General features: G+C 42.0%; 1 protein-coding gene across 1 annotated transcript in view; it reads right to left on the bottom strand.

Moving 5' to 3' along the window:
• The window catches only part of LOC309560528 (interleukin-13 receptor subunit alpha-1-like), a 142,302-nt gene that overhangs the window by 60,757 nt on the left and 55,100 nt on the right, over positions 1-26,445 (bottom strand). The window contains exons 2-3 of the mRNA XM_082264159.1: positions 18,099-18,238; positions 14,425-14,572 (exon numbers count right to left, since the gene is read on the bottom strand). Coding sequence (XP_082120285.1) covers positions 14,425-14,572; positions 18,099-18,238 — 288 coding nt within the window. The remainder of the gene's footprint in view (positions 1-14,424; positions 14,573-18,098; positions 18,239-26,445) is intronic.

Raw genomic sequence — 26,445 nt, 5'->3', positions numbered from 1 at the left:
ACTTTTTTTTATTTTTTATTGGTCTTATGTAATATTCTTATTTTCTGAGATACTGAATTTTGAGTTTTCACTAGCTATAATCATCAAGATTAAAAGAAAGAAATGCTTGAAATATATCACTCTGTGTGTAATGCATCTATATAATTTATGAGTTTCACTTTTTTTTATTGAATTACTAAAATAAATTAACTTTTTGATGATATTCTAATTTTATGAGATGCCCCTGTAAACACAGACATGAATTGCAATTAAAAAAGTCACAGATGTAGGAAATTAAGCTTTAAGTGCCATTTTAACCTGTGCGTTTCACCTTGCATGTCTGTACCAAGGCCAAACATTCCAGGGTATGTAAACTTTAAATCAGGGGCATTAGGGTGATTTCTGTTTTTATGATTTAAAAAAGGAGCCAAAACAACTATATGATAATAAATGGCTTCATATGATCACTATCCTTAAATAAAAGACAGTTTTTTGGCATGATCAGTCATATTTTCAATATCAATGCCAAAATTTCACATTTTCTGCCAGGGTATCAAAAGTTTTGAGCACAACTGTAATAGGATGTATTCAATTATGAATATAAATGTTATTGAACCAAAAGTTCAATTGTATTGCTATTAAAAGGAGTTTTTCTAAGCATGGTAAACTTATGGTCCTGTGCACTCAGTGTGAACTTACACATGGACTTTTTCACAGCACATACCCTTACTTGTTTGATCTCTTAGGGTAGCACAATGCAGAGGCTTTCCCAAACATCCTGGTAGTGTAGAATACTCTTCCTCCAGCATATCGTAGTTCAGTGTTAAATCCATCTGGAATAGTGATAGGCTAAACCCTGTGGAAACTGACACATGATGGCAGGCTATCAGCCCAATCATATGTGATTGCACTGAATTTTCCAGCCAAAGCTGATTGGGCTGGTTGCCTGCTATCATGTAAAAGTTTTTTGTGGGTTTGGGCTGAACTTAATTTGGCCTGAACCTTAGCTCATCACTTTCTTAGCAACTTTCTTAGCAACAATGCCAAGCCGCTGCAAGCAAAGCCAACAGAATACTGGGATGTATAAAAAAGGGGATTCACTCCAGAAATAAAGAGATTATTCTCCCGCTCTACAAGACTCTGGTCCGGCCACATTTGGAGTATGCTGTCCAGTTCTGGGCACCGGTCCTCAGGAAGGATGTGCTGGAATTGGAAAGAGTCCAGAGAAGGGCAACAAAAATAATTAGGGGAATGGAGGACGACATCAGCTATGAGGAAAGACTACAAACACTGAACTTATTCTCTCTGGAGAAGAGACGATTGAGGGGGGATATCATATCAATGTACAAATACTGTACTGGCGACCCTAGCATAAGGAACAAACTATTCAGAGAGAGGAGATACAATAAGACACGTGGCCATTCACTAAAACTAGAGGAAAGGCGGTTTAACCTTAAAATGCGTAAGGGGTTCTTCACTGTAAGAGCGGTAAGGATGTGGAATTCTCTTCCACAAGCAGTCGTATCAGCTGGGAGCATTGATAGTTTCAAAAAACTATTAGATGGGCACCTTGGAGACCACAACATACAGGGGTACACAATGTACGGTTAGAAGCAAACACACACACATCATAGGTTGAACTGGATGGACTGATGTCTTTTTTCAACCTCACTAACTATGTAACTATGTAACCTATCATCAGATTATCAGTCCTTACGGAGGGAATGCTTATGGCTGTATAACAGATACCATAAGAAGGCTGCTATCTGCACAACTGGTTTAGTAGAGTACAGAGTGGCATAGTAAGTACATACCTTTACTTTATGATTTACAAATCATATCAGGTATGCACTGACAGGTGATACCAGGGGTTCTTAACTGATGGTATCCTATCCATTGGTGGTAAAAGAATCAGATGACATGTGAGTGACATTGTCAGTAACTATACCTGTTTGCACAAAACACTTATACCAGTGCTTTGGGCAGTCTAGTGAAGGGGGTATGGGTCTTATATTGGACCTTTTAATAGGGGTGGGTTATCATAAAAAGGTTAAAGCATTTTAAACCCAAAAACAAAAACAAAATTGCATGGATGCATGAACTTTTTTTTTTAGTCTTTTATTCCTTTTTTTCCTTTATTTTTGCCTGGTAATTGGGCCAAATATGGTATTTTATAACTTTAACAGACCAGGCTATCCAGAAAAAGTAATAGTTTGAGGATTTAGACAACCCAGTTAGCACTGACAACTAGGGATGATCGAACAGTTCGGGTCGACCATCGGTTCGGCCCGAACATTGGGTGTTCGAGGTTCGGCCGAATTTAGAACTTTTTGCCCAAAAAGTTCGGAATTCGGCAACCAGAACCGCCCAAAATGCAATGCTTCAGGAAATGGGCTTTAAAAGCCTGTGATTGGACCAGAACCATTAGCAAAAGCCAATTGAGGGGGCAGGAGAATGCTAGGAATGTGATTGGAGTGACTAGGGGGTCCCTAGACCAATCATTAGTGAATACGCCCCCCAGTATATAAGATCGCCCCCGCCAAATTCCTAGCATTCTTATACTGGACATGGAAGAGAGTGGAAGCAGTTCTGTTAATTTTACTTTAAAAGTGTCATTTAGCTATTTTTAGTGTGAGGAAAGGGATATCTAGTGTAGTTAGAGTGCTCCTTTACACTTAAGTTAGCTTCAAAAAATTAGTTTCTGTAGGGAAAGTATGAAGTGCCAGGGTGACCGTAATGTAGTGTAGGGGAAACTGACTGCCATGGCAGGCTGACCGAAACCCTTCCATACCAGGGTGACCGTAATGTAGTGTAGGGGAAACTGACTGCCATGGCAGGCTGACCAAACCCTTCCATACCAGGGTGACCGTAATGTAGTGTAGGGGAAACTGACTGCCATGGCAGGCTGACCAAACCCTTCCATACCAGGGTGACCGTAATGTAGTGTAGGGGAAACTGACTGCCATGGCAGGCTGACCAAACCCTTCCATACCAGGGTGACCGTAATGTAGTGTAGGGGAAACTGACTGCCATGGCAGGCTGACCAAACCCTTCCATACCAGGGTGACCGTAATGTAGTGTAGGGGAAACTGACTGCCATGGCAGGCTGACCGACTGACCAAACCCTTTCATACCAGGGTGACCGTAATGTAGTGTAGGGTGAACTGACAGTGACTGCCATGGCAGGGTGACCAAACCCTTCCATGTCAGGGTGACCGCAATAGAGAAATGATCATTTCTCTGAATAGCTTCGGGAACACCATTATGGCTTCTCACCAGCAAGCATTTTTTATGCTGCAGGGGCTGCCACTGTCAGTGCTTTTTTGAGGACATGTTTGATGTCAGACATGACATCTGAACATGTGTATAGGGGGTATATATACACATATATGTCTGAATATATACCCCTAGACATATATAGGTGTGATAGTAGCAGAAATAAATGCTTGTGCTAATTAAATCATTTACAGTAATATATTTCTGCTACTATCACACCTATATATGTCTAGGGGTATATATTCAGACATATATGTGTATATATACCCCCTATACACATGTTCAGATGTTTTGCCTGCCTCAAAAGAACCCCAAAAAAATGCCAAAAAAACGATAGCGTCAAAAAAAAAAAATGCCCAGGTGTGTTTTTGCTGGCATTTTTTGGGGGGTTTTGGAGGCAGGCAAAACATCTGAACTTGTGCACAGTACCACTATACACAAGTTCAGATGTTTTTCCTGACTGAAAAGAACCACAAAAAATGCCTGCTATTAAATTAATCAAAAAATCTCTTTTTTTTTTTTTTTTTAATTTTTTCAATAATTGGCTTTTTTATCAAAAATGACAATTTTTAAGAACTTTTTTTGTGTGATTTTGTGTCTGGGGGGTCTAAAAGGTGTACCTGTGAAGTTTCAGCTCTGTAGCATGTCCAGAACCAGAAAAAAAGATCATATAGGTGTTAAAGTTAAAGGAGGCTCCCGACCCACATCCCGGTTCTACTGAAAAATTATCTTTTTTTTCATGGTTCTGGACATGCTACAGAGCTGAAACTTCACATACAAACCTTTTAGACCCCCCAGATACGAAATCCAAAGTAAAAATCAAAAAATCTCTTTTTTTTTTTTTAATTTTTTCAATAATTGGCTTTTTTATCAAAAATGACAATTTTTAAGAACTTTTTTTGTGTGATTAATAGTTAATGGGGCATGACCCAGAACCCCGGGCACTTTTTAGGGGCGTTTATTGGGTTTTAGGGCTTAAAAATTGTGTTTTTTGATTACCGAAGTTCGGGTCCCATTGATTTCAATGGGGTTCTGAAATCCGGGCCGAACTTTCGGGAAGTTCGGATGTTCTGGCCGAACCAAACTTTTCAAAAGTTCGATCATCCCTACTGACAAGATTGATCACTCGCTAAGCAGAACGGACTCCGTCCTGTGTGAAAGGACCGTTAGTGTTACTGGTTGAATCGCCAGGTGTAATAAACAAGAAAGCAAATGCAGCAAACGCGCTAAGGATTGGTAAACTGCAATGCATTACTTCTGGGTTTTTTTTTGTCTAATGCCACTTTAGGAACCCCTGGATTATAATATCTGTTTTGTGCTATACAGGTCCTTCTCCAAAAATTAGCATATTGTGATAAAGTTCATTATTTTCTGTAATGTACTGATAAACATTAGACTTTCATATATTTTAGATTCATTATACACAACTGAAGTAGTGCAAGCCTTTTATTGTTTTAATATTGAAGATATTGGCATACAGCTCATGAAAAACCAAAATTCCTATCTCAAAAAATTAGCATATTTCACCCGACCAATAAAAAAAAAAGTGTTTTTAATACAAAAAAAGTCAACCTTCAAATAATTATGTTCAGTTATGCACTCAATACTTGGTCGGGAATCCTTTTGCAGAAATGACTGATTCACATGGAGGCAATCAGCCTGTGGCACTGCTGAGGTGTTATGGAGGCCCAGGATGCTTCGATAGCGGCCTTGAGCTCATCCAGAGTGTTGGGTGTTGCGTCTCTCAACTTTCTCTTCACAACATCCCACAGATTCTCTATGGGGTTAAGGTCAGGAGAGTTGGCAGGCCAATTGAGCACAGTAATACCATGGTCAGTAATCCATTTACCAGTGGTTTTGGCACTGTGAGCAGGTGCCAGGTCGTGCTGAAAAATGAAATCTTCATCTCCATAAAGCTTTTCAGCATATGGAAGCATGAAGTGCTCCAAAATCTCCTGATAGCTAGCTGCATTGACCCTGCCCTTGATAAAACACAGTGGACCAACACCAGCAGCTGACATGGCACCCCAGGCCATCACTGAGGCTCGGTTCACACTGATGCGATGCGGGAAGGCTGCGAACTCGCAGCCTGTTCCCGCATCGCACACGCACCCCCGGCAGTTCACACTGCCATATGCGATCCGCTGGGGGTGTCAATGTAATCTTAACGACACCCCCAGTTTGATCGCATATCGCAGTGCGATCGTGCAGTTCGCACAGAATCGGATCGCACAAGTGTGAACCACTGTGCGATCCGATCCTGATGCGGCAGCAAAAATGCCTCCTGTGCGTGTTTGCTGCGGGTGCGATGCAAATTTAGCCATACAAACTGTATGGCTAAACTCGCACCGCACAGCTGATCGCATGTAATGTCGGAGCAGTGCGCTCCGATATTACATGCAAACCCGGCACTCACACAAATGTGAACCGGGGCTGACTGTGGGTACTTGACACTGGACTTCAGGCATTTTGGCATTTCCCTCTCCCCAGTCTTCCTCCAGACTCTGGCACCTTGATTTCTGAATGACATGCAAAATTTGCTTTCATCTGAAAAAAGTACTTTGGACCACTGAGGAACAGTCCAGTGCTGCTTCTCTGTAGCCCAGGTAAGGCGCTTCTGCCGCTGTTTCTGGTTCAAAAGTGGCTTGACCTGGGGAATGTGGCACCTGTAGCCCATTTCCTGCACACGCCTGTACACGGTGGCTCTAGATGTTTCTACTCCAGACTCAGTCCACTGCTTCCGCAGGTCCCCCAAGGTCTGGAATCGGTCCTTCTCCACAATCTTCCTCAGGGTCCGGTCACCTCTTCTCATTGTGCAGCATTTTCTGCCACACTTTTTCCTTCCCACAGACTTCCCACTGAGGTGTCTTGATACAGCACTCTGGGAACAGCCTATTCATTTAGAAATTTCTTTCTGTGTCTTACCCTCTTGCTTGAGGGTGTCAATGATGGCCTTCTGGACAGCAGTCAGGTCGGCAGTCTTACCCATGATTGCGGTTTTGAGTAATGAACCAGGCTGGGAGTTTTTAAAAGCCTCAGGAATCTTTTGCAGGTGTTTAGAGTTAATTAGTTGATTCAGATGATTAGGTTAATAGCTCGTTTAGAGAACCTTTTCATGATATGCTAATTTTTTTAGATAGGAATTTTGTTTTTTCATGAGCTGTATGCCAAAATCATCAATATTAAAACAATAAAAGGCTTGCACTACTTCAGTTGTGTGTAATGAGTCTAAAATATATGAAAGTCTAATGTTTATCAGTACATTACAGAAAATAATGAACTTTATCACAATATGCTCATTTTTTGAGAAGGACCTGTATATTGTATGTCAACTTCAAATTCTCCACACGGGTTCATTTTAAAGGAAATCTGTCAAAATATAGGAAACAGTCTCTGCAGACTTGGGTACATGTTCCAGGGATCTTTGCTTTGGTATTTAGTCAGTGTCATAAAACAAGAATGTGGGAAAAGGGGAGCAGTATATAGCACCCCCTTTTCTCATGGGTTGGTGGCAGGAATAGGTTTTAACATATTAACATTCATTTAGTTGAAGGGAATTGGGATAATTGACTCTGAGGTGAGGGTTATTTGACCTTTTCCTTAAGAGGTCAATTGTCCTCCTTCCTGCTCAAAATTCCTTCCCAAAGCTACCCTGTATTCAGGGAGAGTTGGCTTGTTGACCCTTTCCCTGGGGTCAAGTGGCTCTTTCCCTCTCATTTATCCCGCCTAAATAGCCCGTCAGAATCCTGTTTTAGGGTATTTAAGGGGCTCCTCAGCAGAGGATATTCAATTGCTTCAGAAATGAAACTGTGGTGTTCCCCTCCCTCCCCTTGTTCGTTGCGACCAAATTATTATGTGGTGGTGTCACCTTTACTTATTGCATAGGGGGACTAAATTTGTTTACAATGTGTGGTTGTTGATTTTCATTTATTGTTGGAAAAATATTTTTGGATCAAATGTGTTATTTATACAACCTGAGCCGTAGTGGCTAGGTTGTTTTGAGTGTAAGGCTCCTTTCACACGGCCGCTCCGTGTGAAAGGTCCGCTGCGGGACTTTTTTTTTTTTTTTTTCCCACGGAGCGGATGACATTTCTGTCATCCGCTCCGTGTGCCCGCATATCATCCTATCCGTTTGCGGATGATATGCGGACATAATGTAAGTATATGGCACTGCGGATGTCAGCGGATGACACCGCTGACATCCGATTTTCCTTCCTTTCCGTTTTTTACACGGAAGGAAAAATGGGGTTCTGTTCCATTCGTAAAAAACGGAACAGAACTGACAGGAGGAAAATCGGGTGTCAGCGGATGGTATTCCGCTGACACCCGCAGTGCCATTCACTTACATTATGTCCGCAAATCATCCGCAAACAGATTGGATGATTTGCGGACACACGGAGCGGCCGTGTGAAAGGACCCTTATGAATATTTTTATTATTAAAGTTGTTTATTTATTTGAAAACCAATAATAAACGGCTACGGCCTTGCTTATTCCAACCCAATGTCTGGTTGTCTTTTATTTGATATACTTGAGTTATTATCTATGGTTATGGGTTTTAATGTTATATTGCTTTAATTCCTGCCTGCCATCCCATGTCTATATTGGGTGCAACACCAGAAGTTCACATGCTTGTTTATTGACAATGACTCATCCTACAAAGAAAAAAAAAAAAAGATGGTAGCTCCAACATTTATATTCTGACAGGCTTCTGTATTTATTACGGTGAAGCAGGCAGGATGCACAAACTGTACTAGATATGGGCTTCTTTTATATTTTTAATGAACTAGTGTGCTCCAGGTAGGGTTAACATGAAACTGGAGATCCAGACTGCTGCTCATATGAGTGTGAGTGCTGTTGACTGTAGCACCGTGCAGGTGGTGTGTCAGGCCTCTGCACTCTGTGTTGAGCACCAGTCTGGATCTCCAGTGTTTAACCCTAGTTACAGCAAGTTCATAAAAAAAAAAAAAAATGTAAAAAATACCCACAATATTACATTGTATCTATAACCAACACTTTTTTTTTTTGTTTTGTGGGGAAAGATTAGATTTAATTTTTAATGGCACCTCAAACACAGTGCAGTTTTGCTGCGATTGTCACTTAACAGAATTGCACGACACTCCACATCATGCAAAGCTTATCCCCCATAAAGAAGCAGGAGCTTCTTTTGGGAGACAAGCCCTGTGCAGCAAACCACACCGTGTTTGAGGTGCCAGTAAAAATGAATGGCACCCAAATACATGTGGTGCATTTTGCAGCGATTGCAGTGCGATTTGGAATTGTTGCCAGAATTGCTGCAATTCTGCCCACGATTCCAAGTTACCAGCTGTGAATGGGGCCTAAAATTTGTTGTGGTTTTTACTAATCCATGCCACGTATACAGTTCTGAAACAAACATCCAGTGGGAGCCTGACATAACATCACACATAGCAGCTGTTGGCCAGTGGATTCAAATGGTTTTAACTGCAGCTTTTATTGAAGAGTGTGTCTAATGTGCATATAATATGTATACTACACTACAAGGATTGCTTCCTGTTTCACTTTAATCTTTGTATGAGCCTAGTTCCATATTGAGAGGAGTGATGTTCATCCTCGGTACTTGGTATTGATTCTACAAGTGCTCATAGCCACTCAGTTAAAAATGATATATGACATTCATGGCCAACATCCATGATATAGACTTAGAGAAAAATAAAAAAATTAAATCTGACTATAGAGGCCAGACATAGAGAATACACATCATGGTCTGTGTGTGGGTGCTTTGGTGCTGAGGTATGTCTCGTGCAATGGATGTACAGGCATACCCCGCTTTAAGTACACTCACTTTAAGTACACTCGCGAGTAAGGACACAGCTTGTTCAGCTTGGCATGACACTACTCCCGGTTTTTAACATTGGCGTCTATAGGAAATCTTGGTCAGCTTGACATGGCACTGCTCCCAAACCATAAGTGACAGGGATACCAAACTTAGGGAGCACCGAGAGGGGACCCAGGACTACAACATATCCTGTTTGCGGCTGGCCAGCTTGCATAGGTAATCTACTATGTCATAGTCCTGGATCCCCCTTAACATGCTCCCCAAGCTTGGTGTCCTTGTCACATGGTTTGGGAGCAATGCCATGTTAAGCTGACCAAGATTTCCTATGGAGCTAGTGTATTTACATGCATTGAGAAATGAAGAAAGGTATTGCTTCACTTTAAGTACATTTTCGTTTTACATACATGCTCTGGTCCCATTGTGTACTTAAAAATGGGGTATGCCTGTATTTATACATTATATTATAATGTGTTTTTCTATGTTACTTCACAGACAGCAGCCAATTGATCTGGTTCAGTTATGTTGTGCAATAGTCATCCCACCACAGGGGTCACTGTGACTTGAAGAGCTCTTGCTGTAGACTCATCACTGCAACTTTGCTCTTGCTCAGAACTTGCCACGCAAATTTGCTACAAATTGGAAAACTGTCAACTAGAACTTGTGTTTCATGTACTCTGCAAGTGTACAACTTGCCAGTGAAAATGTGCAAGTTAACAAGACTTAGAGTTCAACTTGTGGCAAGTTACCCTTGCTATCTGGTTTAATGTTATTATTTTGTTTTAGGTACATCCACACAATGTTTTCATGCGTCCTGATGAAGCCATCTTGGAGAAACCCTTTGACACATGAGGACTTGTATTCACCATTACTATCTATGAAATATGTGAATAATTGTTGTATGAATTTATCTGATCTACTAAACTCAAAGCACTACTGATTTTAATCATAAATATACATACATTCTGTATGCTCTTTTTTATTATGCCATACAAAAAAGTTTATGATTTTTTTTATTATGTGTATTCTCCATGTCTGGTATCTATAGTGAAATTCTATATTTTCTTTTTCTGGTAAGCAGTTTTTGTTGGCTGTTTTATCCCTGCTGGATTTTCTCAGCATTAACACACTTTCCCACTGGGATTATCACAGTTTGTTTACTTGTGACATTTCATAAAACATCTAACAAAAAAAAAAACGTAAATAGCGCAATGAGCCCAGATCAGCGCATCCGCACTGTTTACTCTCAGTGCCCACCGGTGTCCGTGTGATATGCCCGGTTTGCTGGTGTGAATGAGCCCTAAGACAATTTATGAATAATAAATAATTAAACATCTGTTGCGCTGTCTGTAAACTCTCTGTGCTCTCACAAGTACAAATAATGGGTTTTAAAAACATATATTGAAGTGTTAAGCCAAACAAGTGAAAATGAAAGATGTTACATTAAATTACCAATCCATATATCCCACTCTCAAAGCGAAATCCCTCAATAGTAAGTCTTTTGTGTTTATCTTTGTCAGTAATTCAATCAAAATCTGTTTAAGATAATCTGTATGCACCAGTGATCCCCTGGCTGAATTCGCAGTGCATCCGCAGCAAACTCGCACAGAGGCTTTTTTTGAGCCTCATCAGAATCGGATCGCACAGTGGTTCACACTTGTGCGATCCGATCCTGTGCGAACTTGCAGATCGTGCTGCGATATGCGATCGCAACTGGGGGTGTCGTTAACTTTTAATTGACACCCCCTGCGTATCGCATATGGCAGTGTGAACTGCCAGATGTGCGGATGCGATGCGGGCACACGCTGCATATTCGCAGCGTTCCCGCATCGCACAAGTGGGAACCAAGCCTTAACCACTTAAGCCCCAGGCCTATTTTTGACACTTTTTGTTTACACGTTAAAATCAGTATTTTTTGCTTGAAAACTATTTAGAACCCCCAAACATTATAAATATTTTTTTTAGCAAAGACTCTGGAGAATAAAATGGCAGTCATTGCAATATTTTTTGTCATATGGTATTTGCGCAGCAGTCTTTCAAACACCATTTTTTGGGAAAAATTACGAAAAATCATATTTTACTGCATTTAAAAAAAACTAAACAGTAAAGTTAGCCCATTTTTTTGTATATTGTGAAAGATAATGTCACGCCGAGTAAATAGATACCCAACATGTTACGGTTTAAAACTGCGCACACCCGCGGAATGGCGACAAACTACAGTCAATAAAAATCTCCATAGGCTCTGGCGATCGCGGCGATACCTCACATGTGTGCTTTGAACAGCGATTTCATTTGCGGCGCGACTTCCATATACGTTTTCTTTCGTGCGCGAGCTGACGGGGGCGGCTAAATTTATTTATTTTTTCCTATTTATTTATTTTTTTAATTTTAACACAGGTTTTTAAAAAAAATAAAAATCTGATCTCTTTTATTGCTGTCACAAACATGTAAACATCCCTTGTGACAGCAATATGCAGTGACAGGTACTCTTTATGGAGGGATCGAGGGTCTAAAAGACCCTCAACCCCTCCACTACACTTTCATGTATTCAAAATGCCAAAAACCTCATTTTTGAATACATTCACTTTTTAAAACTGCCGCCTTTAGCAGCCGAGTAACCCGGACGTGACGTCATGGACGCCGCCTCCGGATTACGTCATCGGAGACCCGATCAAAGCCGCTTCCGGCTTTGATCGGGACTCCATCCAGCCGGCGGTCGCACTGGCTGGGTGCTCGGGTCTCCCGGGGGGACGGGAGACACGGGCAGAGCCGCGGATGGCGGCAAGAGGGGGGGTCATCCCCTCCCGCTTGCCGGGGTAACGATTGAGCAGCTCCCGAGCTGCATCGGTCATTACCACCGGAAAGCCGACCGCCGGCTCTAAAAAACGGTACCGGGATGATGCCTCTAGCTAGAGGCATCACTTCGGGATAACCACGCAAAGCCAGCCGACGTAGGTCTACGTCGCTGGTCGTAAAGTGGTTAATGGACAATTGCGCGATCGTGCGACGCTGTACCCAAACAAAATTTATGTCCTTTTTTTCCCACAAATAGAGTTTTCTTTTGGTGGTATTTGATCACCTGTGCGATTTTTTATTTTTTGCGCTATAAACAAAAAAAGAGCGACAAGTTTGAAAAAAAAAACAATATTTTTCACATTCTGCTATATGACATTCCCGAAGAAAAAAAAAAAAATTTAAAAAACCAAGATTTTAACATTTTAGGCCAATTTGTTTTCTGCTTTGGTTAAAAAAAAAAAAAAAAAAAAAAAATCGCAATAAGCGTATTTTGATTGGTTCACGCAAAAGTTATCGCGCCTACTACATAAACTACAGGAAAGATTTATGTCATTTTTTTATTGTGTTTTTTTTTTTTACTAGTAATGGCGGCGATCTGCGATTTTTTTGTGGGACCGCGACATTGCGGCGGACAGAGCGGACCCCTAACTGACATTTTTGACACTTTTGGGGGTACCAGTGACATTACTACAGTAATCAGTGCTAAAAATATGCACTGTTACTGTAATAATTTCATTGGTAGGGAAGGGGTTAACCCTGTGGGTGATCAAGGGGTTAAATGTGAGCCTAGGGGAGTGATTCTAACTGGGAGGGCGTGGCTTCTGAAATGACCAGAGAGACATGTGATCCTATATAGCAGGATCATATGGGCTTTATGACCATCCCAGGGAGAAGGACGGTTGGCTGCGTTTACAACGGCCAACCGTCCTCTCTCAGCGGGGAACAATCGCGAGTGTCAGGCGGCAATCGGAGGCGCCTGCCCACTGCATCGGCTTCCCCGCTGACGAGCTGCCACTAGGCGACCGACGTATACCTACATCGGTTTGCCCGGGAAAGACACACTGCCGCAGTATATATGCAGTAAGCGGTCGGCACGTGGTTAATATGGTAGCAGACCTCATCATGGACACCTCCGAGTAATCGAATAGGCATTTACCTTCCCTAGGGGGTTTCCTTCATGCAGAGGATGTGCATGATGTGTGGTGCTGCTACCATGCATTCGAGCATGACTTTACATATTTCTCCCCACTACACAATTCTTACACACGAATCAACATGTTTTTGGTTGACAAACTGCTACTAGAAAAGGTGTCTTCATCTACCACTGCTGAAATCACATGGCCTGACCATACCGCTATATGTATGTCTCTGTTAGATGTGGACACTAGCCCGCCAGTATTTGTGTGGCGTTGCAATAACTCCATAATCTAGAACCCTGAGTTCCAAAAACTATTACCAACATCTACAGGATTTTTTCTCACTGTATAACCTTCACAACACAGAACCGTGTACCCTGTGGAATACGCACAAGGCCTTCGTGAGAGGTCTCCTAATTAAGTTGGGATCTAAGGATAAAAAACAGTACACTGCCAGAATTGATGCTATTACATCCGACATTCGTTTCTTAGACTCTCTAAACAAAGCGCCCCCATCCTCTGCCACGGATGCCTCTCTATCATCATTAGGATATAACCTACGAAGGATATTGTGCGAACGCCACGACAAATACTTGACACCTGAAATTAAATTACTATACACTTAACAATAGGGTGGGAAAATTCCTTGTACAGCGATTGAAAGCCCAGAGAACCAAAACACGAATCCCCTATATTATTCACCCACATACTAAAGATCCATCCCTTTGTTATTAAATTGTCCTGCACGCTGGTGGGTGTGCTAAAGTCATCGATATGTCCTCCAACCTGAAGTATATTTAGTCTTAATAGATGTCGTCATAAGGGCAATGGAGATAGCGGCGCTGGCAGATGACTGACATAAAATAGCTTCCTGTACACTAGAGGGAGCAGCTGCCAAAATGAGTGCTTCTATCATAACAATACACTCACCATTTTGTTGGAGCCCTATGTATAACCCTTAGGCTTTATACTATGGAATGGATATAATATATTGGTAAATCGTAAGAATATTGAGCAACAGATTAATTTAATGACTTTAAACATAAAGTCTATCAAAGCAATCCATTTAAAAGGAGTTAGATTGGAAAAAGGTATAAACCTGTCCTGATCATTGCATACCATGGCAATTCAATGAATCCCCTTACTAAAGCCATATAGTAGAAGATGCAAGATCACAGTGCTATAAAAAATACATACAAAATAACAGCTATATGTCATAATAACTCGGGTATTTTTAATCAATATACATAAGACAAAAGCCCTGGGGGGGGGGGTTAATTACTATTTATTTTTTACATTTGGGCACTTAGCGCAGTGTTACACACATAATGTATATGTATATATATATATATATATATATATATATATATATATATATATATATGTTTTTATGATTGATAAATAACTATTTGAACACCCTTTACCTGTTGCTAGCTGTACATTGAAAGTTGCATTGTTACTGGCGATCTTTGTATTGTCACACTCAGCTGTAACAAAAAAGTGGATTTCTTTATTTAAATCAACTTTTTCAACGGGCACTGCATAACTTGGAGAAACCCCTCTTTCTTGTGCCTGAAAAAAAAAAAGAAAATTTAAATTACTTCATAGCTTATCTACATCAAATGCTTCCTTTTCACTCTCTGACATGGATATTTTTGCAAAGTAATTTCCAAGAAGTGACCTGACTGATGTAACACACACACTATAATATCAAAAGTTTAGGAACGCCTTTACACACACATGAACTTTAATGGCATCCCAGTCTTAGTCCGTAGGGTCCAATATTGAGTTGGCCCTCCCTTTGCAGCTATAACAGCTTCAACTCTTCTGGGAAGGCTGTCCACAAGGCTGAGAAATGTGTCTTTGGGAATATTTGACCATTCTTCCAGAAGGGCATTTGTGAGGTCAGGCACTGGTCTTGGATGAGAAGACCTGGCTCGCAGTCTGCACTCAAATTCATCCCAAAGGTGTTCTATCGGGTTGAGGTCAGGACTCTGTGCAGGTCAGGTCAGGCAAGTTCCTCCACCCCAAATTCTCTCCTCTTTCGTCAGAGGATCTGGAAGACCAGAGGGCCGTTATCTTTCCTCAGGACCAGTAGTGCCCCAGGGACCCCTGGATTCAGCAGAGCTTCCAGTGCAACTCCAGTGCTGCTGCTATTCCACCTGTGACTTGTCAGATGTACAGTATACAGTCGTGTGGCATTGTGCCTCCATTGTCTATCCTTCTCAAATGTTTTCCTATGCCAGCTATTGTTAAAGTTTTCTTGGAAGGATAGGATATTGGGTGATATAGGCCTTTGGATTTGTTTCATTACTATTTCATTACTATTTGGTCAATGTTTTCCCTCTGCTGTTTAGGCTTCCTAGGGCATTATTTGCAGACTGTTTTTTTATTGATCCTAAGTTTGCATTTTTAGATGGGGTCTGCATGAGCATTATTGGGGCTCTTTCTAAGTTCTTGTCTTCTCTGCAGTCTTTTTCTTTTAGACCTTGCGTATTGGAAGGCTACTCTGCTGGACTTTGGGCTCTTTCACACGGCCGCTCCGTGTGAAAGCTCCGCTGCGGTCCTTTTTTTTTTTTTCACGGAGCGGATGACATTTCTGTCATCCGCTCCGTATGCCCGCATATCATCCCATCCATTTGCGGATGATATGCGGACATAATGTAAGTATATGGCATTGCGGATGTCAGCGGATGACACCGCTGACATCCCATTTTCCTTCCTTTCCGTTTTTTGAACGGATGAAAAAATAGGGTTCTGTTCCGTTCCAAAAAACGGAACAGAACTGAAAGGAAGAAAATCGGATGTCAGCGGATGGTATTCCGCTGACATCCGCAATGCCATTCACTTACATTATGTCCGCAAATCATCCGCAAAAAAATAGGATGATTTGCGGACACACGGAGCGGCCGTGTGAAAGAGCCCTTTATCATATTATTCTCCTCTTTGATACTAATGTAGCTATTTTCAGGTTTGCAATCCTTGATTGATCAGGTCGTGGTGTTGGGGAAGGGGGGTAAGGTTTTTGTCAACACAAAACCTGTCTGGTGGGTATTGTTGCCCACTATAGTGGCTGGACAGTGTGGTTAAAGAATTTATTGGACTGTTCTGTTCCGCTCAAGTCTTGGTCAGAGCTTTGTTGTTTAATATTTATTTCAAAATAAATGTTTTTTTTTTTTATGGCTATAAAGGTAAAAGAAATGCAATGATTTAAATTATATGTATGCTTTTAACCCAAATAAAGGGCCGCGGCCTAATATTTTCCAAGATGGTTGTCTTTTATATTTTCAGTTAATTTTCTATTTCAGATGGTTTCGTTAATATTTGGTTGCAAGGGGTGCTTGTGGGGTCTGCAATCCCATGGTTCACAATAGATCTTATTTGTGATGTTGGTTCATATATTTGCATGTGTGCTATACGTATGCCTTAAATGGCATGTTAACCAATACTGTATATTTTTCCACCAAACCTGTATTTCCAATACTGGACTTAATTGATCTGATGCGATACCTTGTTCATATTTAATAAAAAAGATTTAATGAAAAGAGTAAAGAGGAGATAACACCGTATACCCTCTGCACTCCCTTGGTTTCTGTTGTACTTACTGTACCTGTGTGCATGAGCTTTTACTGCCCACGCAGTTGGTGCAGGGGTTTGAGGATTTAAAAGCCACAGTCTTCTTCCCTTAGGGACGCCTGGACTGATCAGACAGATTCTGACTGGTCAAAGATATTATGTGCCAACATGTGACCAATTAGAATCACTCTGATCTATCCAGGAAGGAGACTGCAACTTTCACATCCACAGACCTCTGCACCAGCTGTGTGAGCAGTGAAACCTAATCATCTGCGCAGCAGGGACTGGGGCATTATAGAGGGTGTACAGAGTTAGATCACCTTTCATTTTTTGTAAAAAGGCAAATTACAGTTTAACCACTTTACCACTAGAGCATTTTGCTGTCTTACGTCTGGGCCACTTTTTGCGATTCGGCGCTGTGCGACTTTAACTGACAATTGCGCGGTCGTGCGACGCCGTACCCAAACAAAATTTACGTCCTTTTTTTCCCACAGAGCTTTCTTTTGGTGGTATTTGATCACCTGTGCGATTTTTACTTTTTGCACTATAAACAAAAAAAGAGCGTAAATTTTGAAAAAACAACAATATTTTTCACATTTTTTTATATGAAATTCCCCCCAAAAAAATGTAAAAATCAAAATTTTTTTACATTTTTGGCCAATTTGTTTTCTGCTACCTATGTTTGGTAAAAAAATTCACAATAAGCGTATTTTGATTGGTTTGCGCAAAAGTTATTGGGTTTACTAACAACTGGAAAGATTTCTGTCATTTTTGGTGGTTTTTTTTAACGCGTAATGGCGGCGATCTGCGATTTTTTTTGCGGGACTGCGACATTGCGGCGGACAGATCGGACCATTGACTGACATTTTTGACACTTTTGGGGGTACCAGTGACATTACTGCAGTAATCAGTGCTATATATATGCACTGTTACTGTAAAAATGACACTGGCAGGGAAGGGGTTAATTTTATTGGAGAGGGAGGGGTTAATGTATGCCTGGTGCTTACTGACGTGTGGGGGGGGAGGTGACTGTGTGACACAAGGACAGATCTAGGGTTCAGCTAAGCTGAACCCTGCAATCTGACCCTGCCTGTCACTTGGGAGATCCGCCCGCTTGTGTTTACACAAGCAGGCGGATCTCCACACTAGATCCCCGATCATCGGGGAAGAGCAGAGGCGATCGCCGCTGCTCCTCCCCTGGCCCGACTTCCACTGTGACTGAAAACAGTGGGAGCGAGCCTCCGGCAGCACGCGTGCGCCGCCCACAAGGGGAGTGTCTGACGACGTAGTACTACGTCGTCAGACGATAACGAGCCACTTTGCCGCAGTAGTACTACGGTACTCAACGGTAAAGTGGTTAAATACCTTTTGTGTACACACACACACACACATTCCTACTGGAAAAACAACATATGAAACTTTTTACATAGCAGTATCTCTACTGAACAGTTTAGTGACAGGAGGAAAGGAATTAAGGGAAGAAAGGGTAAAAAAAAGGGTAAAAAAAAAACGTAAGTATTACCATTATGCTCTTTGCGCTGCTTAAAGAAAAGCTTTTATTATATTTTAGAGTGCAGTTTGCTGTGGGGGGGTTCCACTTCAAATGAAGACAAAACATTCCATCCATTTCAAAAGTGAAGTTGGTTGGTGGGGGGAGGTAATCTGTAAGGAAATAGAAGACATTTGTATGTTAAAGCCACATTTTTCTTGTTACAAATTACCAGTTTTATGTAAAAAAAAAAACAGTTTACACTTTACGTGACCTTCTTATTTGTAAAGCTGCAGTTTAGTTACTTTTTATTCATTTTGCTATACTCTGGGTGTTCTGGTAGATCATAAGCTTAATAATAGCATGCAATGCCAAGCTGCAGTTTCCAAAGCAAGCAAAGTCCTTTCTTGTATTAACAGAGGCATGGACGCCAGAGAGAGAGAGATATAATTTTGCCCCTATACAAATCATTAGTAAGACCTCATCTGGAATAGGCAGTTCAGTTTCGGGCACCAGTTCTCAAAAAGGATACCAGGGAACTGGAGAAAGTGCAGAGAAGGGCAACCAAACTGATAAGAGGCATGGAGAAGCTCAGCTATGAGAAAAGATTAGAGGAACTGAATTTATTCACTCTTGAGAAGAGGAGATTAAGGGGGTATATGATCAACATGTATAAATACATAAGGGGTCCATATAGTGAACTTAGTGTTGAGTTTTTCACTTTAAAGTCAACACAGAGGACAAGGGGGCACTCTTTACATCTAGAGGAAAACAGATTTCGTCTCCAAATACGGAAAGGTTTCTTCACTGTAAGAGCTGTGAAAATGTGGAATAGACTCCCTCCAGAGGTGGTTCTGGCCAGCTCACTAGATTGCTTTAAAAAAGGCCTGGATTCTTTCCTGGGTGTACATAATATAAATGGGTACTAATATTTATAGGTAAAGTTGATCCAGGAAATATCGGATTACCTCTCAGGGTATCAGGAAGGAACTTTTTTTCCCCTGCTGTAGCAAATTGGATTGTGCTTTGCTGGGGTTTTTTCGCCTTCCTCTGGATCAACTGCGGGTATAAGATTATGTATATGGGATTGTATGGTTGGGTTTTCATTACTGTTTTTTTTTGTTTTTTTGTTTTTGTTTTTTTATTGGTTGAGCCAGATGGACTTGTGTCTTTCTTCAACCTGACTAACTATGTAACTATGTAAACGTATGGCTGAATTCGCATCGCATTCACAATTTTTCTGTCCGCACCGGAATCGGATTGCATGGGTGTTTACACCCATGCGATTCGATTCTGCAAGTCGCGCTGCATATGGTAAACTGATTGTGGGGTGTCGTTAACTTAACATACACTCTGCAATCAGTTCGCATTATAACCAGGATGTGATTTTGATCTGGTGCAGATTTGCAGCAAATTCGCTGTGAATTCGCACTGCATCTAGTGTGAACTGGCCCTTAGGCCTCATGCACACTGGACGTCGATAAAACTCCAGTAACATTTTAGCGTTTTATAGCTTTTTTTTATAGCAAAACTATACTCCCAAAAAGCTTATGGCTCAAAAACGCTCATTTATGCTGAATAGCTGCGTTTTTCAACTTTTATTTAGAGTTAGAGCATTTTTATAGCTGAAATACTCCTCTCCAAACCCATTAGTTTTGAGGTTTTTTCCAGCCAGAAAACACCCCTCCCAATAAACTGCTGATAAAAGCCTATGTGTATCATGTTATAAATCGCTGCGCAAACTGTTAGCCCTATATAAATCTTGTATACTGTAATAATAATAATGCGTGCATGGACACATAGGATACCCCGCTAGGGAGTTTACTGGCTGCAGAAAAAAACACCTGAAGCCAAGAACAGCAGCTGTAAAAACTTCCATTGTGCATGAGGCTTAAAGCGGAGTTCCGCCCCCCCCCCCCTCCAAAAATTAAAAGTCAGCAGCTACTGTAGCTGCTGACTTTTAATATTAGGACATTTACCTCTCCTGGAATCCAGCAATGTTGCACCGCAGCCGATGTTTCCATCGGATGTCGGGTGCTGCCACCACCATTGCCGGTAAGGGAACCCGGCATTCAAGCCTTGCGACTGCGTGCCCGGGTCCCTACTGCGCATGCGCGAAGCACGCTACTCTCGGTAATTGGCCCGGAAGCAGAGGGAGGAGGAGGAGGGGGGGCGGAACCTCTGAACTACCTCGCCGCAAAGAGGTCCGACGGACGTGGGGACAGAGTACTTGTCAAAAACAAGTACCCGCTCCCCCCTGAAAGGTGTCAAATGTGGCACCGAAGGCGGGGAAGAGACAGAAAAGCGGAAGTTCCACTTTTGAGTAGAGCTCTGCTTTAAGACTAAGGCCTCATGCACACTGGACGCTATAAAAATGCCAGTAGCTTTAGCAGTAGAAAGCTGTAGCTGTAGAATGGGCGGAAAAGGGGAATAAGGGTTTCAAGGCCCCCCCTTTCCTCATGGAATCACAGCAGCAGGCGTTTTAGGTCTCCCCTCAGGGGCTCGTGGGTTTGGGAAACCTTGTGACTGTTGGGGAGGGCCTTGAAAACTGACAGTAGGTTCTGGAACCTTTTTGGGGTCCTATATAAAGGGGGTACAGACAGGGTTTTAGTGCCACATGCCAGTGGACGGTATTGCTGTGGAGCTCCCCAACCCTCACTCCCTTTTGCGGCCTTTACTGTATAATCTGGTAGGTCACCTTTTTGTTAACCACTTGCCGACTGTCAGCAGTATATATACTGCAGCAAGTCGGCTCTGTCCCACAAAACGACGTAACTGTACGTCGTTTCGCGTACCCGCTAGTGGGGGCACGCGCACACACCGATTAGCTACAGGGGGAGCCAATCAGTGGGTCCGGCGGCCACGACCCGCGATCGCTCCCCGTGGAGACAGAATGGCGGTCTGCCGTTGTAAACATGGCAAACTGCTGTTCTGTCAGTAATGAACACAGGGATCCTCTTATTAATTTAATGTTTCTTCCTCTTATTAAATTAATTAGATTCCTCTTATTTAGGAACACAGGTCTCTCAGTTCATTCAGCAAGCCCATCCCACACACAGTTAGAAAGCACCCCTTAGGGACCCATTTAACCCTTTGAATGTCCCTGGTGCTAACCCCTTCCCTGCCAGTGTCATTAGTACAGTAACAGTGCATATTTTTAGCACTGATTACTGTAGTATTGTCACTGGTCCCCCAAAAGTGTCAAAAATGTCAGTTAGTTGTCCGATCTTTATTCCGCAATGTCGCAGTCCCGCTAAAAATCACTAATCACCAACATTACTAATAAAAAAATAAATAAATAAATAAAAATGACAGAAAACGTTCCCCTAGTTTGTAGACGCGATGCCTTTTGTGCAAACGAATCAATATACGCTTATTGGGATTTTTTTTTTACCAAAAATATATAGCAGAATACAAATTGGCTTAAAATGATGAAAAAATTGTATTTTTAATTATTTTTTTTTTTTTTATTGGTAGTGTTATATAGCAGGAAGTACCTGATCGGACCCTCCATTCACCCCTTTGGAGCGGCGGATGTCAGCGGCGACATGTTCGCTGACAACCGCCGCTATCTGATCTGGTCCTGTTCATCAAATCCAGACGGATGGAAAATAGGGTCACCATCCGTCTGGATTTGATGGACAGGACCAGATCAGATAGCGGCGGGTGTCAGCGAACATGTCGGATTGGGATTGGATTGGATTGGGTCGGATGAAAATGGACAGGCTGTCCGTTTTCATCCGATTTCCCCATAGTGGAAAGTGGGGCTCTGACAGGTCCGTCTCAGCACAGTGAGCGGACACGGACTTTTCATCCACCTGGTGATGGGAAAGTCCTTGTGAAAGGGGCCTTACTCTTTCTCCTTCAATAGGTTTACTATTTGCTCCAGTTCCGGAAATTGTCCACCTCTACAGTACAATTAATCCATACGTTTTTTGTTACATCACTATGCGCCATTGCATTTAATTAGAAGAAACCTTCTGTATCTTTCTCACAAATTAAAGACAGAATTGATGCCATTATACTAACAGAAAGAATATTTAATACGATTTTTGATTCCATGCACATTTTTCATGCAAAATGGGATGTCTGGTTTTCTATTATGAATAATATAACTGACTAGATTTTCTATTTTTCCTTTTGGTATTATCCAACAAATTTTAAGATAATATTGGTTATAGAACTATATTCTATATTGTATTCTATTTTTTTAATTTATGCCTTATTTTATGTTTAATTTTTTTTCTATTTCTACTATATTATATGCAAAAATACATACTGTACTGTTTTTCTATATACTGATATTTTGGTATGCTATTTTATACTGAATACTAAAATGTTTATATATTGTAATGTTACCTGTTTTACAATATATCAATAAGTCCTGGTTCACACTAGGGCGACCTGTGAGGCGACCTGGTCGCCTCACAGGTCGCCGCAGGTTGCCTCCCATAGGGAAGCTGCAGACCCGTTCTAATAGGAGCCACACAAGTTGCTCCGACTTAGAAAAAGGGTCCGGAGCTTCTTTGGGGCGACCAGGAGGCGACCGCCATAGACTTCAATGTTATGAAGTCCGTGGCGGCTGCTCCGAGGTCGCGGCGCGCTGCTCGCACTGCGACCTCGGAGGTCGCGGTGCGAAGTAGCGTCGCCCCTATGTGAACGGGGCCTAAGTGTCGGTTCACACTGATCCGACACGACTTCGGGCGACTAATGCCGTCGCCCGTGCACCGCGACTTCGGCGTGGCTTGCAACGACTTCACATAATGGAAGTCAATGCAAGTCGCTCCGACTTTGCAAAAAAAAGGTGCAGGAACCTTTTTCTAAGTCAGAGCGACTTGAGTCGCTCCTATTAGAATGGTTCCTATTGCACAGTATGGACCGCTGCTTGTCAGGCGACCAAGTCGCCTGACAAGTCGGAACAGTGTGAACCGGCACTAAATAAACAGTCTGTAAACAAAAAAAAATGATCGACACCCAATAGCAAATTGTGCACCGATTGCCTCACAATTTAGAATTGATTCCAAATTGCCAAGTTTGAATAGAGCCTGGGCAGGGACGGGATAAGGGGTGGGCAGGAATGGTAGATGAACAGTGTGGTAAGGGGATCCTTGCCCTGGGCTCTGGATGACCCTGTCCCGGTACTGGGCCTAGGAGTATCAGCAGATGGTCAGGTATATTGGAATCAGTGTATGCAGCTAATAAATTACCAACATTTGTCCCTGCCGACAGGCTTAAGTAGCAGGAATCCACAATAAATTCCCAAGAGATCTTAAAAAACACATCCCAAGGTTGGGTGTACCATGCCTAACATCAGCGCTGTTGGATATTGGGAGTCCACAAGGTGCAGCGTGAGAAGATGAATCACATTAACAATAGGTGTATAAAAAGTCCCAAATATATTCATATCAATAAAACTCACGAGTTTTGGAGCACACACTGCTCCCTCTTTAGGAGTTCCTTAAAAAAGAACAATGCATACTCTGAAATGTAATGCATTTTATTGATTTTATTAAATCTGGGACTTTTGCTTATCTGTTTTGTGGTTTTCTCGGCCATATGCCAAGGTGAGCTGCACACACGGATTGCAGTTTAGCTGTCAGTCTGCTAATGCTCTTGGATGAGCTCCGCTTTTGTTTTCCTTTGTAATGATTTGCAGTCAGCTGCTCAAGGAGGAGGCTACTGTATACGTTTTTTTATGCTGGATCGCTAAGCTTTTGCATATTATTGTGGGATATTTCTAAAGAAAAGATACTTTTTATTTTGCTTAACCACTTCAATACAGGGCACTTTCACCCCCCTCCTGCCCAGGCCAATTTTCAGCTTTCATCGCTGTCACACTTTAAATGACAATTGCGCGGTCATGCTACACTGTACCAATATAAAATGTTTTTCTTTTTTTTCACACAAATAGAGCTTTCTTTTGGTGGTATTTAATCACTGTTTGTTTTTTTATTTCTTACAAAAAAAAAAGACAAAAGAAAGAAAAAAAAATTTCTGTGAGTAAATTTTGAAAATAAATAATTTTTCTTCTTCAGTGATGTGCGCTGATGGGCACTGATAGGGCTTCACTGATGGGCACTGATGAGGTGGCACTGATGGGCACTGATAGGCGACACTGAGGTGGCACTGACAGGCGGCACTGATGGGCGCTGTTGGGCAGCACAAATGAGCAGGCACTGATGGGCACTGATTGGCAGCACTATGGGCACTGATTGTAGGCACTGATGGTGGGCACTGATTGGCACTATTTTTCACTTTTCTGTAATCAGGGCACTGATGATCAGTGCCCTGATTACCTGTCCTAGTCTCCCCTTTGAGGAGAAGCCGCTGATGGGCTCTCCTCGCCACACACTCTGACAGTGTGAGGCAAGGAGAGCCGATAAACGGCACTTCCTCATTTACATGTGACCAGCTGTGATTGGACACAACCGATCACATGGGTAAAGAGCCATGTCATTGGCTCTTTACCAAGATTGGGGTCAAGCCGTGTCCTAGCAACACGGCACGGCCACGACCCCTGCACTACACGCCCCCGCGGGCGCGCAAGAGAGGCCATTCTGGTGCACCGTCATATGACGGCATCCCAGAACAATAGCTGCACCATTTGACGGTGGGCGGGCAGTAAGTGGTAAAAGTATTACTAAACCCAGGACCCTGCATTCACTATCTGGTCTCCCACAGTACACAGAACATGAAAATGGAATTATTTTAGAAAAATGTAAACTGCTTAATACTCTTTCTCATCAGCAGTATATAACAGTCTTGTGACTTCTATAAGTGCACGACCGAGCACTGATCAAAGCTTGTAGGAGTAGTTTTCATTCTCCTCTGACTGTCCTATGAGGCTGCATGACTCTGACCCTCGGTCTGGACAGTTTTAATTTGGCCCTATGCTGATCACATGCACTGTCCCCCCCAAAAAATAATCTCTAGGAATACACATCAAACTGAGCATGTGCAGAGTGCTTCTTGGGGCTCTGTACTATCAACAGATGGATTTGGGACAGTAAAAGAAGGGGACGATCAGAGAAGACAGGATAAAACAGCCATTTTTTCCACAATGCAGAGGGTTAACCCCTTAGGTTCCACAGTGAGTATAACAAGCATGCTTTACCTCATATACAGACTGATTTTACTGTTGTGGCGCATATGTTTGAACCGCCACTTGAGGAGGGCAGTTTAATCTCTTAAAGACTAAGCCTTTTTCTGACACTTATTGTTAGAAATTGGTAAAATCTGTATTTTTTGCTATAAAATTACTTGCTATAAAAACCCCCCAAAGTTATATATATATATATATATATATATATATATATATATATATATATATATATTTATTTATTTTTTTCTAGCAGAGACCCTAGAGAATAAAATGGCGATCGTTGCAATCTTTTATGTCACAATGTATTTGCGCAGCAATCTTTCAAACGCAGTTTTTGGGGGAAAAAATACACTTTAATCAATTTAAAAAAAAACGAAACAGAAAAGTTGGCCCAATTTTTTAGTATAATGTAAAATATGATGTCACGCCAAGAATCGTGATCTTTATTCTAAGCAAAAAAAATTGTAATTCTCATTTTTTCCAGAATCGTGCAGCTCTACTGTAGGTACAGGTATGTAAAGAAACGTATGAAATTAAACGCTGCATTTCTCAGCACTCTTTTTACAATGCAACATTTCTTTAAAACAATGTTTGCACCTATGTGTGGCTCATATCTTGAGCAAGAAATGTTGTAACTGTTGATAGCCTTGGGAAACTCTGTGGGCGCGGCTGGAAAGCAGCCAAATTCCGCTGACATCCTTCAGTGTAATAAAATTTCCTTGTCCTTCAAATAATGGCAAAAACAACAATCGGGTAACACAGAATAGCACAGACGTGGAGAGCTGAGTTCGAGGAAACTTAAAGTGGGTCTAGAGTCAAAAGCTTTTTTTCACCCTAATGCATCCTATGCAGTTGCTGTTCTTCCCCTACCCTCAATAAACACCCACTATACCTGGGTCCTACATTGATCCACCTCTGTGCCTTTTTGCAGCTCTTCTCTCCCCTCGCACAGGCTCTAACAAGCTTGGCTGAGAGCAGCAGAAGCCATTGGCTCCTGCTGCTGTCAGTCACAGCCTTTGAGGAGGGAGCAGGGGGCAGGGCTGAGCCGATTTGTGTGTCTGTGGACACACACAGCCCAGTTCAGAAGCAAACCCACATGTGTGCTACCATAGGAAGCGGCTTTCTATAGTGGCACATGGAGAAGAGGGAAAGTGGAGAGTGCCGGTGGGGGACCCCGGAAAAGGAAATTTGGGCCCACATTGTGCATTACCCTTGCACAGAGCAGTTATGTATAACATCTTTTTATTTTAATGGAAAACATTTTGACTTTACTACCTT

The sequence above is a fragment of the Pelophylax lessonae genome (genome assembly GCF_965119305.1).
Source record: "Pelophylax lessonae genome assembly, chromosome: 7".
Lineage (NCBI taxonomy): Eukaryota > Metazoa > Chordata > Amphibia > Anura > Ranidae > Pelophylax > Pelophylax lessonae.
The sequence above is the reverse complement of the archived record's forward strand: the minus strand, read 5'-3'. Positions and strand labels throughout refer to the sequence as shown.